Source organism: Melanerpes formicivorus, unplaced genomic scaffold (genome assembly GCF_026170545.1).
Source record: "Melanerpes formicivorus ecotype bairdi unplaced genomic scaffold, bMelFor1.0.p_v2 SCAF_5, whole genome shotgun sequence".
Taxonomy (NCBI): domain Eukaryota; kingdom Metazoa; phylum Chordata; class Aves; order Piciformes; family Picidae; genus Melanerpes; species Melanerpes formicivorus.
In genome coordinates this window covers 10,922,662-10,939,896 of record NW_027142357.1, presented here as the reverse complement: position 1 = coordinate 10,939,896, position 17,235 = coordinate 10,922,662, and the positions used below count along the sequence as shown (strand labels likewise).

The window sequence follows — 17,235 nt, the reverse complement described above, 5'->3', positions numbered from 1 at the left end:
AGTTATGTGCAGTGACACACATACTTGTGTACAAATCTTGGCATTCCCTATCGCTTCCACGCTTTGCTCCCTGTGCTGTTTAAGACACAACTTTGTGTGTTCTAGTACAGCACCATCAAGTTTTGCCTTTGGGAAGACATGTGGGTTTGTGGCTGTAAGTCTGTTACTCTGTTTTGAGCGATGTGAAGTGAAGCACTTGCATAGGTGATGCTTCAATCACCTCAGACTCTGACAGCCTAGCTGCTGGCAGTGTCCTTTTCTTCAGGCATCCTCCTTGTTTCCTCTCTACCTGTTCTTACCTGGGCACTAGTGGGATTCCTCTAATATGTTCACTGCTGCTGGCCTTGCTTTGCTTGGCTGTTAAGTGGTGTATCAGTTTCCAAAAAAAAAAAAAAAAAAAAAGCAGCAGGAACTGTTCTGTGGCCAAACAGCTGAACAGGAGCAGTGCCAGCAGCAGCAGCTTGGCTTTCAATGCTCCACTATTGCTCATGAGCTGCAGGAGGAGTAGAGCATGGGAGAAGGTGCCTGGACAAAGGACAAGAGAAAGGAGGTGGAGGAAATGGAGACCAAAAGAGACATCCTGGAAGGAAGTTAAAAGAAAAAGAGAATAAGCAGTGCCACTGACACATCTGCAGCCATGTGAGGCAGGAGCCTAAAAGAAGTGCTCTGTGTGAGGCTGAGAGTGATTTGGCTGAAGTACATAACGGTTTCCAGGCCCTGATGCTTAGAGAACATTCATGCATATAAAAACATAAAAAGGTACACACAACAATCTAAATGTTTTTCTACCTGAAGAATTGGCTTTGCAGAATTCACTTGAGCTGTCTAATGAATGGACACAGTGTCTTGCTTTTGATCTATACTAGCTGCATTTGGGTTATTAATCATTATTGTGGCTGAGATTTGTTCTTCAGCAGATCACAAGGATGGAAATATTTAAGGTGTTAGTGCTAGTTCACCTTTCAGAAGTCTTTTCACATGTAAATTCTCTTTGGATTTTTGGGGTATGGTTTCAAGTCAAAGATCTTTTTAAAGATCTTTAATCTGCTTGTTAATTCTGGAATAAAAAGTTTACTTCGGGGCTCATGAGTATAGCTGTGTAGTGAAAATGGAATGCTGTCTGAAGAAAAATATTTACCTCCCATGATTTGTTAATAGTAAGGAAAGCGTTGGTTACTTTAGCCTTAAGGTTGTGCTTTTTGCACTAATCCGGTATAGTTTTGTGGATAATTAGGATAGAATTGTGATCTGAGTAAGTTATGAGCTGAACTGTGGTCTTTGTGGCCCTTAGTGGCACTAGGGTCAGGGAGGGTTCCCCGCTGTAGTGCAAAGGCTGCAGTTCAGGTCTCAGTTCACTGAGGGAGAATTAACTCATTTGAAAACTTACTTTCTGCATCTATGATCCACCTCTTCCTTGTTTAACATAAGATTTTTAAAAGGTAAAAATAATTAAAAAGGGGGGAAAAGAACAAACGAAAAGGCTAATTTTATGGAATGAGTAGGGGAGGAATAGCCTTAGCTGATGCTCCTTCAACTTGTGAATATTGACCATTTCTCCTGCTCACCAGGTGTGATTTTACTCTTGCTGTGATTTGTTACAAATGTAATACCATCCTGTTGTAAAACCTGGCTAACATAGCAACTGAGCTATAATGAGCAGCCACACTATTAGTCTTTAATTTAGAACTATTTTTATGACCTGGTTTTGTGTGGGCTTCTCTTGAACTAGCAGATCTGTCCAGTCACAGTTTGGAGATGGATTTGCATATCAGCAGCCATCCTTTCCTTATTATATCAGGCCATTCCTTGCACAGTGGTGTAAATAAGACATCCTGAATTTCCAGGCTTTGTGTGTGTTTTCAGAAATGCCTTTGGTTTTTAAGAGCACAGGTCTCATATTCACAAAACTTCAACTTACTTAAATGTAAAAAGATCAATAAAAAATTGCTGAAAATATTTTGTGTCTGGAGGAGCTGCATTTAATAACCATCCTCTGGAATTTTAAAATCTTCATTAGAAGGCTACTGCTACACACTGAGGAAATATTAAGACAATTTAGAAAGGCTGTTAGCTTCCAAACTGATGTTTTTAGGACACTGTAGCTGTAAGGAGAAGTACTTATCTCGAAGCTGCTGCATGCAGTCAGCAAGAACCATTTCATAATAGGACCCAAAACTGAGTCCACAGTAATGATGGTGTCTCAGGTTCCTTTAGTTAGATCTTCTGGTTTAAATGGTTCAAATTTAATAGCATGGTAGTTGCCCTTATTCTGGCAGTAAATATGCTGTGAGTAAGCAGTCATCTTATCTAGGAGATTGTCTTTCTGATTGTCTTGAAAACCTTGAAACACTTTTGGCTATTTTTACACCATAACTCTAAGAGATGACGTAACGTTCAGTTCCAAGTACAATGCAGCCATTAATATGCACATCAAGTTAAATTATCATCTGATTTCCTGTATAAAAAATAGGCAAGAAGTACTGCTAGCTCCTGATTCTAAAAAGGAAAATTTAGTGAGCTTAGCAACTTGAGTACATAAAGAGCTTTCCAGATTGATATCGTAGGCTCTTTTTTCCTTAGCTTTGCATATGCCAGCTTGGGATGCCTTATTCTAAAAGCTGAGATCGTGTAAATCTACAAGCTAGTGAATGAAGTTGTTTAAATACTGCAAGAGCAGAAACAAAACATCAAGAGCTGGTAGCAGGGAAGTGCTTACAAAACTAGGCTGGTCTTGTAAAACTCAGCAGAATGCTTCCCAAAGGAGCCTCCTTGCAGCTCGCTGTTTAGTGTGTCTCCAGTATACCTGGCATATTGTAGTAGTGAAGTAATGAAAAGCATAAATACTGATGGCTGAAACTTGTTTCCATTGATCTAAATTTGGTTAGGAGTGGAGTCACTTAGGGAAAAATAAAGGCAGTGAGGTAAGCTTTACTTCAGTCTTTTTTTTGCTGTCCTGTATACATTGGCTGTTGTGCTAAATGTGTTTAAACAAATGTATTTCACTTGCGAGCTGAAACTTCTTCACTTGCATGGTCACTTAAGCAGCACCTTGGCTTGACCCATTGATATGCATGTCTTTTACTGATTACTGATGCCAAGAGAGAGTAGTTTGATTTCACATGGGAAGCTGCATAAGGCACTTGGTGCTGTTTCCTCAATTAGGAATGTCTGTACAGCAAAAACCTGGAAATCTGAAATTAATATATTTGGACGTTGATCAAAATGTGAGAATTGCTAGCAGTGCTTGTAAAGCCACAACCACAATGTGTCCTGGCATTAACAGAAACACCAGCATGCATGCATGTATGTGAAGCACAGGGTGGGGAAATGACATACAAAGTAGGGCACTCAAGTGCCTAGAGATAAGTGTTTTTCATTTATAATTCACAAATGCAGAAATCTGAGGCTGCTACGTTTTCTTTTCCTGTGAATCAAAACCAGCGAGCACTGATAGTAGCTGAGCTTGTAATGTCATGTACCAGGGAAGAAGAGATGCAGTTTTGAGCATGGGGAAAAATCTTTGTGTTGCAGATTCCCATCACTTGCAGAGTGGTGAGATTAGTCATTTTAGAAATGTGTGCCACTTCCAAAGCCTTGGTTATTGTCACTAAATTTCTGTGATGTATGTTTCCCTCCAAGTAAGGTAAGAATGGGTTTTGTTTGGGTGTTTTTTCCCCCGTTTTTCCTCTTCACTTGTCTTACAATATGCCTTTTCCATTTTTATTCTACAGTTTGCCATGTGGGTGGATGCTGTTATATTTGTCTTCAGCTTGGAAGATGAAATTAGCTTCCAGACTGTTTACCACTACTACAGCCGTATGGCTAACTATCGGAACACTAGTGAAATACCAATGGTACTAGTGGGAACCCAGGGTAAGTGCAGTCTTGATTGACATAACCATATTGTCTGCTCGAAGCTGGCAAAGCCACATCCTGTGCTGTCCCCTCTCTCACATCAGCATTGCTACTCATCTGATTAAACCACTGGTTAATCATGGGATGGTGGTCTGACTGTTTAGGGCTTCCTCAGATGGCTTGCCACAGGGCAACAGCATTGTGAGAACTGGGTTGAGATGGGGAGCGAATGTCCTTGTAGCACTTTGGGGAGAGCTGAGTTTAGGACTTGCGCAATGATGACTTACAAGAATATTTAGAAAAATATTTTCAATGCCTGCAAATCACTGATTTTCTTGATCAGCAGGGAGATGCTCCTGTTGAATTTGGTCAGGTGAGACAGTTGTGTAAGGAAGTTCTGAATTCAAACTGGTTTCCATTAGCTTAACAGTCTAGAAGTGATTAATGCTCTGGCATTCCTAAGAGGTAGATGGGATCAAAAATCTCCCCACTGTTAAGAAGCAGACCTGAACTGTGCCTATGTGTGGTGTCACAGGGAGACCACTCTTCAAATCAACTAGAAATGCCACTTTTTGTTCCATGAAACTGTACACCACTGTGTTTGGTGGTGTTGATGCTTTTCACTGCTTTCTCAGCTTACTCTTTTGGCAGCATTGTGGTCAGGGAGCAGTTTGCTTTCCCCCTCTGCCTGCAGAGCTGTGCCACCAACACTGCCACGTGAAGGCAGGGGAAGTATGACCAGCATGGATGGAGGAATCGCAATCAGGCTGTAGGGTGGAAACAGATGATAACAAATGAAAAGAGAAGTAGGTACACAAAAAGACCTAGGATAGCAAAAACTACAGCCAAAAAAGCAGAAATTAACTGTTCTGAAGGGCCATGCTGTCAGCTTTAAAGTGGAGTTGAAGAAAGGGGGGGGGGGGGAGAAGGGTTTCCCTGAGGTATTTTTCTGTCTGCACTTCTGACACATTGAAGCATTGTTTTTCATCTCATTCCCATTATTGCCAGAGAGGAATTTGATTAAAAAAAAAAAAAAATCCATTTGAGTTGCAGCACTCATGCAAAGGGGACTTTTAAAATTGTGTGAGAGATGGAAATGCTGCTAATTTGGGGACATCTGGGACAGCATCAAGGGGGGGAAAGCTTTTTTAACTAAGGATTGAAATGAAATATGTATCTGTTAGAAATGTGTTTGACATCCAGGTTGGTTGTGTTGACCACTATTTTAGAAATTAACTCCCCAAGAATGTTAGCATTTGCATGATACTTCCAGATGCCCTCCTCTGCCTCGTTGTACAGGTCAGGGTGTGGTACTGAATTTGCTTGCTTTAGGTGTCAAACTTTCAAAGCCCCGGGGTTCTTAGCCGTTCCTTTCCTGTTAAATGTTTCCGGCGCCCTCTGCTGATCATAAACATAACTTCTGCCTTTGGCTTTCTAAATAGCAGCTCTGGTTTCACTTACTGCATCTCATTGGAAGATACTAGTAACATCAGCTGAGATGTTATCACTATCAAATATCTCAAATGTATTTGAGATGCCTCAAATGTGGCATTGCAGTAGTCCCTGACTTCACACTCGCACTGAGGTGATGCTTTGAACCCCTAAGGACAAAGATAGTTTTGCTGCCACAGAATGCAGCCGATTTTTAGGAGAGCTTTCTGAAATTGATGCCTTTCATGGTAGTAGCTGCAGAAGTTTGTAGAATAGGTTGCAGTACTGTCTCTCTGTGTATTTTTATTTATTTTTTTTAATCACAGATAATCAATTGCCATGATACTTCTGAGGGGAGGGGAATAGAATAGAATAAACCAGGTTGGAAGAGATCTTTGAGTTCATCATGTCCAACCTGTCATCCAACACCATCTAATCAACTAAACCATGGCACCAAGCACCCCATCAAGTCTCCTCCTAAACACCTCCAATGATGATGACTCCACCACCTCCCTGGGCAGCCCATTCCAATGGGCAATCACTCTCTCTGTGTAGAACTTCTTCCTAACATCCAGCCTAAACCTCCCCTCATGCAGTTTGAGCCTGTGTCCTCTTGTTCTGGTGCTGGTTGCCTGGGAGAAGAGACCAGCCCCCCCCGGTCTACAACCTCCCTTCAAATAGTTGTAGAGAAGGGAAGTTCCTTTTTTAAGAGATATTCCTAGTATTTTCACTTTATAAACTTAACTTTTTAGGGTTCTTTACTACAAGAGCAGTGATGAAGAAACTTCTTTTTTGGCTAGCAGGGTTTATTTGTTTATGTATTGTTATTTATTTCCCACCTGTTATGAAGCGTTTGTCAGCTCCTGTGGATAAGCTCTAGAAATTGAAGTTAGAAAGCACACATGAAAAGCAGCTTTTGAAGAAAGAGACAAAGTAGCGTTGTTTGTTTAGAAAACTTTTATTTTTATTTTCCCTGTGGTCCATGTTCATACAACATCAAAGAAGTGCATTACATTGAGGTTTGGTCATTTGCGGTGAGTGTCCTGGATCCAGCCTTGGCTGTGACTCAGAAGTCAACCTGTGCATATATCGAGCCTATGAATGTATGAAGAATCTCCACTTCATATTAATCCTCGACTGAGGCATCATCTGTGCCATGGGTTCAGGGCTGGGGTTTAGCAGAGTGCTTGGCTTCTGGCCCAGCTTGGCTCCCTGTGCCTGAGCAAAACACAGAGACCTAGCCTAAAATAACGGGAAGGACCATAAAAAACCCCACACATGAGGAAATGAGGGAAGAGCTGGACTCTAGATTTTTAGAAAAATGAAAACTGAGGCGCTGTACAGCTTCGTTATTTATCTGCCATCGTGATTATTCCTTCTCCTCCTTGTCTAAGTGTTGGCTAGCTTGTTTTGTGTTGTTTTAAAGAAAAGTATCTTTTGTGTGCAAATCTGACACTTGGAGTCCTGCCATAATACCTGGTACCATTCTACTCCCATCCCATTATTTTTTTACCACAAATGTTCCTGTCCTTACAAACATGCCATACTGTGTGCTTCACACTCTTCAGGTGAAAGGTACCTGTAACCCAGTGCTGGTATTTATAGGCGTTCTGAAAATCACTTGATGTGTTTATAGTCATCAACCATTTGTTTTTCTCTGTGTCCTTTACGTCAAAGCTCATGATCTTTTATGTGATTGTGTTTATTTTCCAGTCAGTGAGTTAAGTATATTTTTAAGGTAATCAAAAAGCATTTTAGGTTTTTGCCTGTTTTTTCTTTTTTTAGAACCAGTGTGCTTCTGATTTCAGCACTGAAGGGTAAAATTTGAGTCGTGTGCACCCCTGCTCATTTGTCTCAAGGTTTGTGCTTACATTTTCTACTGTTAATTGTAAGATGGTGTTTGATGTGTGGTTTGTTCTCCCTTCTGTTGCTGCAGATGCTATAAGTTCCAGTAATCCACGTGTCATAGATGATGCCAGAGCAAGGAAGTTATCGAATGATCTGAAGAGATGCACTTACTATGAAACCTGCGCTACTTATGGACTCAATGTGGAGAGAGTCTTCCAAGATGGTAAAGATAATTTTTTTTTTCATCCAGCATATCACACAATACTGTCACTGGTTTTATGAATAACAACTGATGTCTGATAGTTCAAGAGCTTGCCTGGTTTGCAAGTGTTCCTTAGTGTTTAGTTAAAGAAAACACTCATTTTCACAGAATCACACAGAATCACAGAATGTTAGGGGCTGGAAGAGACCTCAAGAGATCATCCAGTCCAACCCCCCTGCCAGAGCAGGAGCATCTGTACTAGGTCACACAGGAACACATCCAGGTGGGTTTTGAATATCTCCAGAGAGGAGACTCCACAACCCCCCTGGGCAGCCTGTTCCAGTGTCCTGTCACCTTCACAGGGAAAAGTTGTTTTTTTTTTTCTCCTGTTTCCATGGAACTTCCTATGCCTCAGCCTCCACCACTGCCCCTTCTGCTGGCATTGGGCATCACCCAGCAGAGCCTGGCTCCAGCCTCTTGGCACTCACTCTTGACATATTTATAAACATTAATGAGGTTACCTCTCAGTCTCCTCTTCTCCAAGCTGAAGAGCCCTCAGCTCCCTCAGTCTCGCCTCATAAGGAAGATGTTTCACTCCCTTCATCATTTTCATGGCTCTGCACTGGACTCTTTCAAGCAGTTCCCTGAGGGGCCCAGAACTGGGCACAACATTCCAGATGCAGCCTCACCAGGGCAGAGTAGAGGGGGAGGAGAACCTCTTTTCATTACAGTTTCGATAATGTGTAGGTAGACAAAGGTGAAACAAATGTATGGCTCTTTTTTCTGGTAAAATCCAGATACTACATCCAAATGTCCTTTGATTTGCTCTTATACAGTGTCAACACCATCTAGTGAGCCAGATAGTTAACTTATGTGTGTACTTGGTGTAGTCCAGCAAAGAGGTGGACAAAAACTTTTCACAGTGATATGCTTTCAGAAACAGTGCAAGACGACTTCTGGAAAGAGTGTCTCCAGCTTTGAGAAGAATGTGGAGAAATAAGCTGTCTTTTGGCATGTACCTAGGGGTGACTGCAGAGGCAGCTGCTTTCTTCATTAGCACTACCCACAGCTCCTCCTCATCTCTGCCTGAGACAAGCTGTGTCTACATTTTTGCACTTGCTATTTTTAGGGATTTGGTTTGTTATATCATAAGTGAAGTAGAGGGCTCTTACACTGACCACAACATGTGAACACTTGTATTCTGTAACCTTTAGCCTTAAGAAGTCTTAAGCTACTTCATGTAGTCTTCTGGGTTTGGGGTTTTTTTTCAGCTTCCTTTGGTGCTTGCTTTATTTTAGTGAAGTTTTACTGCTTGTGGAGATGCTGAGAGAATATTTGTGCAAAGTAGTAGAAAATCGTCTCTCACATTTGAGAAAGTGAGAACAAATTGAGAAAAATTATAGGAATGGGGTAATCATGAGAAGTAACTCTGCATTCATGGAGTGTTAGAAATTGACAGTCTTGTGTAGGAGTTTAGAAGTGAAGCTGGCTGCTTAAGGGTGCTTTAATAAATTGTCAGCAGTGTTCCAGTTTGCCTTGTAGGAGGTATTTGGGATCGTTGTGTACCATCTCAACAACAACAGTGTTTTCTGACTTATCTGAACTATTTTGGAACAGTTACCCCTTGGAAGAATTTGCGTGGCTGGAGAAACGATGCTGAACTTGGGCCTGTGCTGTATGAGATGGGCTTTGTGCGCCCTCTAGTGGAAATTCAGCCATGTGTCATGGGGCGTTGCTGTCTTCTAACCATAGCTGTTAGTGGCTTAGATGTGCCAGCTTTTCATCGCAGCAGTTCTTCTGTGTCTAAAAACCTTCATAATTGTGTCAAAATGCTTCTCAGAGCTCCTTAGTTCTCTGGGTTGGAGGGTGGGGGGAAGATGTTGCCAGTCTTCATTGCAAAGGTATGTGCTGTTTGTGGTTGAGACAGTGTCATATCGGTACCTATCAGAGAAAATTAAACAAAGCAAGTAAAACATTATGATTTTTAAGGGGGGGAGGAGAACCACACCAAAACATTCACATTTTTAAATACTGGGGAAAAAAAAACAACTGAACAACCCCCCCAAACCATACACTGAAAATACTGATGTGCACTACACTAGGTTTAATTCCAAATAAGGATGGTTTTGCCCACCCTGTTGTTAGGATTTTTGAGGAAAGCATTGGAAGCTCTGTCTCAGTGCTTTGTTCACTGTTTTTGCTTGAACTACTTGAAGAAAGTACTGGTTTCACTGCCTGAATGTTCTGTTTTATATATTAGTTTCAAAGGACAACTGGGGTTGTTTACTTTTTGTTTATTGCTGTTAACTCGTACTGAAAAACAAATATACTAAAGTTAGATTTTAGTTATATATTTAGTTATGTTTGTGGATCTTTATACATCTGCTTTTTCTTTCTTAGGGACCTTTTGAGAGGAACCTCTTGGCACAAAGTTAGTGTGATAAACTTGTAAGCTTCTAGGAAACGTATTTGTCTGTCTGCTAAATTTCAGTAGCAAACAGAAATAATTGACAAAGATCATGCACTTAAGAAATATGAAGGTTTTATTTTACCTAGGTGGCAGTCACCCAACTACTTAATATTTGCCAACAAATAGGGTTAGGAATGATGCTTCTGTGCAAATGTGTTAGAGTTGCCAGACATGTCTGGGATCAAATCCAGTTCCTGATAATTTTTGCTGTTTATTTATAGGAAACAAAGCAAGTTCTTAACCCCATTAAAAGAGGAGGTGTGAAAGAGGAGTGCAAGTTGTTAATAGGGAGCACTGGATTAAATGATGCTTGGTTTGTGCCACTCCACGATGTTCATGTTCATTGTAGGCATAATGATGTTTCTAGTGGCTTCTTCAGAGGGCTCTTGTAGTCTGTATGCAAACCTTTGAAAGTATAGAAATTTGAAGAAAACTTCTACATTTCTAACCTGGCAGGAGGGTGTATAGAGAGGTGAGTGTCAGTCTCCTCTCCCTAGGGATAAGTGATAGAACAAGAGCAGACAGCCCAAGATTATGCCAGGGGAGTTTTAGATTAGAGGTGAGGAAAAATCTCCTCACCAAAAGAGTTGTCAAGCAAGCTGCCCAGGGAAGTGGTGATCATCATCCCTAGAGAGATTTAAAAATGTGCAGATGTAGTGCTGAGGGACATGGTTTAGTGGTGGACTTTGCAGTGCTGGGCTAACAGTTGGACTTGTCAATGTTAAAGGTCCTGTCCAACCAAAACAATTCTGTGGTTCTACTATAGAAAGGGATCTTCAGCATGAAGATGTGATGTATCCTGTAGTCAGGAGGCTGTCTTGCTAGGATATGGCTGTCATGTTGGGGATGGCTTATTAAGACCACTTTCAGTATTGAGGTTTAGATAGACGATTTAGTCACTATTATATTCCAGGGTAGGTAGTGCTGGGTGTTTAGATGCTCCAAACCTTTATTTTGGTAGATCTGTTATTTGAGTTTATTACAAAGATCCCACAGCTTTTGCTGGCTTGTTAGTTTGATGGATACATCATTTCAATTCTGTATATTTTTTCATGTGGATACTGCAGTGGATGCAATAGCTGAGACTGGGTTTGGGCTAGTTGTGATAGCTTTAGTGCTCCCACTTTGCATGCAACAGCTGCTGTTTTGATCGAGTCAAAGACTAGTCACTGGTTTGCATTAGCTGGGATTTACATACACACCTTATGGTCCAAATGCACTCTGCTTCTCCTCTCTGTTTTCAGTTTTTCAGGAACTTTGAATTGTCAGTGCATTGGTAAATCTGTGTCTGTCTGTAAACTTGCTTTGTCCAAACCAGTCCACATTATAGCACCCTTCCCTTTAACTTGGCAATTAATTAGTTGTGTAACAAAAGGTGCTGCTCTACAAGCTTTTTCTGGCATCTGCTTTCTTATTTGTTTGCTGCCTTGATGTGATGTAGGCCAACTTCTCAGAGGAAGAAATTGGAAAGAGCACTGAAGAGTCTTACTCCTTCACACACATTAGAAATTAAATTTCTATTTTTCCCTCTGCAGGCATCTCCTGAACTCTTAGTGGTCATCTGCTGTGACTTTGAGCTCATTTCTCATTTTCACCACAGTTGAGTGCTAGAATAATGTAACTTCAATGACTGTTATTACAAAAATGATACTTAATCCAAATTCATTGTTTACACTGCTTCATTGCATTTGATAAGCTCACTTTTGATTGTGGCAGAGTAGGTCCATACTTGTGTAATAGACACACTGCTTTACAGCAGGATTTCATTTCCAGCTGCAGAAATATTCATAGAATCAGTCAGAGTTGGAAGGGACCACAAGGATCACCTAGTTCCAACCTCCCTGCCCTGGGCAGGGACACCTCACACTAGATCAGGCTGGCCAAAGCCTCATCCAGCCTGGTCTTAAAACACCTCCAGGGATGAGGCCTCAACCATTTATGAATGCTGATGCATGGTTAACATACATCTGGGCATTTTTTGATAACAGTTTTTGAATGTTTTAAGTTTGAAAACTAGGATTTGTGAGCAGCAGTTGTCAGGATGGGGCTTCTTAGTCTTGTGAAATGTGTATATGAAGCATTGTTCCTTTTTTCTGTACCCTAGTAATAATTTACAAATTAAGCTCTTCTGATACTGTGCTGAAACTTGTGATTTCCTAAGTGCAGTAAATATTCAGGCACTCTCTGATGTGACAATCAGCCGTTTCATGTACAAGTTTGTGCTTTTACATGAAGCAGAGTTTTGAACATTTTAGAGGGCTGTGTTTCACCTTCAGCATTGTACCATTTGGGTCTAATCTCTGATGCTGCTTGAAGTCTAAGCTGTGCAAGCAGGCCCTGAGTTTTAGTCTGGAATAAGAAAATAAAATCCCGGATTCCAGGGCATGGGCTGAGAAACGTGCTGAACAGTGGAGGATAGTAAATTATTTGTAGCTTTTGACGCTTGAAACTGGGGACTTTTGGACAGGGGAATTGTGGTTTTAAAAAAGAAGATCAAATGCTAATAAGATTAATTATATTTTGGATTTCCCAATTAAGAATTAGGGGTGGGATTTTTTCCCCTTGCTTATCACAATGGATTTTATCAATGACATTGGAAATGATTATTTTAATATTTCTTGTCAGCACAGTATTGTAATGACTGTGTACTGCCCCAGGATGCCTTTTTAATGATTTTAGCCTTCTTGAATTAGCTTGATGTACCATTAATGCATAAGAATTGCTTTTATTTTTGTTCATGATGTATCCATAATTGGACATCTTTCCCTTCTTTATGTTCAGATTTTCTTTGACCCATTTAACTGTGTGCTATGCAATTCTCTGACATTGCAGAGGAGCAGCAAATCTGCAAATATATAAGGAATAAAATTTTACCTTCAGTGTAGTCTGCGTGACTGGGTGTGAAACAAAAGATTTTGAATATGATTTCAGTTCAAAATTGAGTCTGCTGTGGTAGCTTAGCAGTTCACTTAGCTTGGTAGTGATCTGAGTAGAAGATATTTACGTCCTCCAGCATGAACTTGCAGTGTGGAGATCCTTTATATTGCTGTGACTTCCCACTGTAACTGTATGTGTAAGCCTAAGTGCTGAAAACACACTACTTAGTCTCTTTAGTTTAACTCCAAAATTTCTTCATGTTGGGGGAGATAAAGCCACTCTTAGGGGCTTCCAGTCTGACCCACTTATGCAGTGAGTTAGAATTCATAGAGCTGTATTTCTTCACTGTGTGTGTATGTACATGTATGTATTTGTATGTGTGTTTGTTACTGATGAACCTTGTTGGGAAGGGATCTCTGGAATGGCAAGGTTTAGCTGCCTTCTGTTAAGGTGCTTTTGGACATGTCACACCCTGTGAAGATGCACATGGTGGTAGAGCTTTGACATGGTGAACTTGTGTCTGATGCCGTGGATAGTATGTCTGCTGCCTTATCTGTCTTAGGATAAGGCAGCAGACATACTTAGGGTTGGGGTTTATTTAGGGTGGTGGTTTGGGTTTGGTGCATCGGTGTTCTCAGCCTGGAGAAGAGAAGAGTCTGGGGGAACCTTATGGTTGCCTTCCAATACCTGAAGAGATCCTACAGGAAAGCTGGAGAGGGATTTCTCATAAGGGTATCTAGAGAGAGGACAAGGGGGAATGTTTTAAAGTGGAGAGAGAGCAGGTTTAGACTGGATCTTAGGAAGAAGTTCTTTGGTACAAGGCGTGTGAGACACTGGAATAGGTTGCCTGGAGTGGTTGTCGATGTGTCCTCCCTGGGGATGTTTAACACCAGATTGGATGACGCCTTGGTCAATCAAGTCTAGTTTAGAGGTGTCCCTGCTCATGGCAGAGGTTCGAGTAGATGGTCTCTGAGGTCCTTTCTAACCTAAGCCATTCTATGATTCTGTGAAGCAAGGGAGAAGGTGAAAACTCAAATACCCATTACGTTGTGCATGTGATAGGATATATGTACCTATTGCATGAATTGTCAGATGCAGATTTCTGAGGTTTTACCTTGTATGCATGGCTGTAATGCTCACAGTTTGAAAGAAAAATGCCCTAAATAGCACTAAACCCTTGAATATTGAGGCAGAAGTTCAAGGTATACAACAGCAGAGGCCATTGCTGCCATCACAATTTGGACCTTTACCTCTGGTGCTGTGCTGTTGCTTGTTCATGTGTTATTTACAAATTAATCTTTTATTATTGACTGTGTAAACATTAGCCAGAAATACTTTATTTCTAAATAATATTTCAGTTGTTGTGTTGAACAACTCTGTCTAAAAGTGGTGCCTTGAAGTACAGATTCTCCGTTATGGTAGAGAAGATGACAAATTAATCCTCATACAGCTGGATTGCAGGGAGAGGCTGTCACTTGCTATCAGTATTATCAAGACAGCTTTTTATAGATGTGTTTTCATTAGGAAATGTTAATCAGTCTAATGGGAAGTAAATAAAGTCTCAGTCCCATTCTACTGACAGCTGTTTTAGGAAGAGGCAATATTAGCTCTTGGAACTAGATATGGCCTGAAGGCTGCTTTATTTTGGCAGAGCTAGGGTGGTGGGGGCCCAAGTGCGGTGCAGAGCTGGGGAGCAGGTCATCTGGCTCCTGGTATCCCTTTGTTGGTCCTTTTGATGACCCTTCAGAGAGTGCTGACAGCTGTGGCATGGTATCTGAAGCGATGTGTGGCCCTGATCGCTTGTTAGTTCGGCTGAGCAAAGGTAGACTGGATTGGGCTGGTAAAGCCTTGATGTCTTTCTTTGTGCTGCATCAGTATGGGTAAAAATCTTTCAGTTGTTGAATCCAGAAATTTGTTCATTTATTTACGTTTTAAGAAGAAGAAATTCAAGGGATGAAATATTTGTCCTTGGTGCTATAGCTTATCCTGTAACAGCAAACATTCACATCAGGTTCATTTAAAGAACCCCTTGGCACAGAAATTAAGGATTTAGGAGTTGGTTTCCATTAACACCAAAATCTGAAGCAAAAATACTCTGGAAGAGGGAGAAAGTTTGAGAATTCCTTTTTTTTTCTGTATCTGGATGTTTCCTGCCTAAATTGCTTATGAACAAAATGTGCATTTTCCCATACTAATTTGTCCTCCATCAAATGCTAAAAATCACTATCAACATAAATGTATCAATAATGTCTGTATTGCACCCAGAGATTAAATTGTAGTTCTGTGTGCCGATGTGGACATAGAGGTGGAGGTTGTGTTCGGTTCTGTAAGCCTAGCTGAAAAAATGACACTATCTGTGCGTTTTTCTTTTTTTAATTAAGCATGGAGTATCATTTCCAATCACTAACAATCAACTGCTGCTTGTTACAAATGCAGGGTTGCAGGGTATTGTAGCTATAAGCCTCTGTGTGTGCCTGGCATTTTTTTAATGGCACGTGGAAACACGCCTTCAATTCTTGTGCTTACATTTTAATTTCTAATCTGTTCCTGCTTTGTCATTTTACAGTCTGCATTATGTGTTTGTGGTGGTGGTGTTGTGTTTAGTACCTTGGGAAAATATCACTGCTGCTAAACTGTCTTGCATTTTACAGAGCCTTATCCTCAACAGAGGAAAAAGGAAACCCAGAATAGAATTAAGTTAGATGTCCTGTCAGCTTGGCAGAAGCTGAATTATGGAGAGATATCTCCCTGCTAAATTTTGGTGTGTTGCAGTTCCTGGTGGAACTGGTGACAAGATGAAAAGAGCAGGGACAATTTCTGAGATGTTTTTGAGCCAAGTGACCTGAACAGCAAACTGATTGCACAGTGAGTAGTAACACAGGAACAGCAGGCCTGCTAACAGGGCTCAGTTGTGGGGGATGCATCCAAAGCTGAGGATTGAAAAAAAAACCCAAAACTGAAAAAACAACAAACTGTGGCTCAGTTTTAGTGCTTTAGGAGATTGTCTGGCAAAGCAGACTGTCTTTGTTGCTCTTCCTACTGTGGAACTCTTTATTAGGTATGATCACTGTAGTATGGTCACTTGACCTGATTATTTTTTTCTTTGATTTTTATTGACAAATTGTAGTAACACCTTATCTGCTACTTTATAGCATATGTTCTGTACAGCTTGTCCAGCAAGCTCTCAAATAGAGGCCAATGTGAAATGTCTAAAGCTTGATTTCTTTAATTATCCTCAATATGTTGTCCCGTGGACATTGGTTTCAGCTGCCCTTTGTGGGTTTAACTTTACATTTGTTACTACAAAATGCCATTGCTGGTTTATTATTACTGAACCAAAGAACAGGAGCTGAAATGAAAGGCATCTTGTCTCAAAGCAGACGCAAGGGAAAACACCCTTTGCTATAAAACCGACTATGAGGACACCCCCCACCCTGCTCAGAGATTCACTGGAGTGTTTCAGAGCACCGGGAAAACAAACCTGTGCTGTCAGCACAAAGGCAGGATGCAATACCAAACCTGAGGAGTCTTGTGGGAAAATTTTACTTCCTCTTGAGGAGCAGCCATGACGTGCACTGTTCGGTTGGTGCGTCCTGGCGTGGTGTTTCTAGCCATCCCATGAGGTTCCAGAGAAGAACTGTTGCTCTTGTGCGTTTATTCTTTCTGGCATATGGCAGACGAAAGCTCTTTCATCTGAGTTGTCAAACAGAAAACTCCCATCAAAATGCTGGTATTACATTTGTATCTCTTAGTTTCTATGATTTCTGTCTGTTCCTGGATGTGTTTGCAGTGTATTTACCATTTATTAAAAGAGAGTAGCTCTTTTTCCTCTTATGATAAAGGGATGCTTTTGTCTAAGCTAGCAAACATTTAGGGTGTAATAAACGTAATCCTTTTGTAATGTTCTCTGTTGTGTCACAAACACATTTTAAACATCAAAGTTCATTACTAGCATAGATTGTTCTTCAAAAGCCTTTCTGAAATGCATTGCAAATCCTTCCTTTTCAACTAATCGTATGCATATGCAAATCCTCTTGAAACTGTTTCCCTCTCTGGGATTAGCACTTGTGTATTCAGAGTTTAAAAGCCTGCATGAATGTGTGAGGGTGGTGTTCCTAGTAAGATAAAGTGTTGGCATTACTCATCTGAATTCCTATGACAGAAAGCATCCAGCTCTACGATCAAGTTTAAAATACATGGGGTTTTATTTCCTCATTTTCTATAAAGTAGAGAATCCTTAAATGAGCGGCATGCAATCTTACTTTGAAATGGAGCTTGGATATGATGAGGGTGCTTGCAGTGCAAAGTCCCTGATGTTGCAGAAAGAAGCTTGTGACCATTAAAGGTGGGACTTTTGCCTCTCTTCACTTAGATAAGAATGTGTTTATGCCAGTCTTGTAATATGATTTTTATCCATGCTAAATGCACAATTAATTTTATCTGTAAGCTGTTGGTTCTGTTTCAGTTTTTAGAGATGGGAGTGGCCTGTGTTTTGACCACTCTTAGAAGTGTTGCTTAACAGACAGCTTTTACTGCACATGTTTTTGACATC

At 40.8% G+C, this 17,235-nt stretch overlaps 1 protein-coding gene across 10 annotated transcripts in view; it reads left to right on the top strand.

The window, feature by feature from the left end:
- Window positions 1-17,235, top strand: part of AGAP1 (ArfGAP with GTPase domain, ankyrin repeat and PH domain 1) — a 400,655-nt gene that overhangs the window by 158,295 nt on the left and 225,125 nt on the right. For 6 of the 10 annotated variants that reach the window (XM_068138076.1, XM_068138080.1, XM_068138081.1 and 3 more), the window contains 3 exons: window positions 2,886-2,921; window positions 3,732-3,873; window positions 7,223-7,357. In XM_068138076.1, the coding sequence (XP_067994177.1) occupies window positions 2,886-2,921; window positions 3,732-3,873; window positions 7,223-7,357 (313 nt within the window). The remainder of the gene's footprint in view (window positions 1-2,885; window positions 2,922-3,731; window positions 3,874-7,222; window positions 7,358-17,235) is intronic. The other 4 variants (XM_068138082.1, XM_068138079.1, XM_068138077.1 and 1 more) reach the window with 1 other exon arrangement.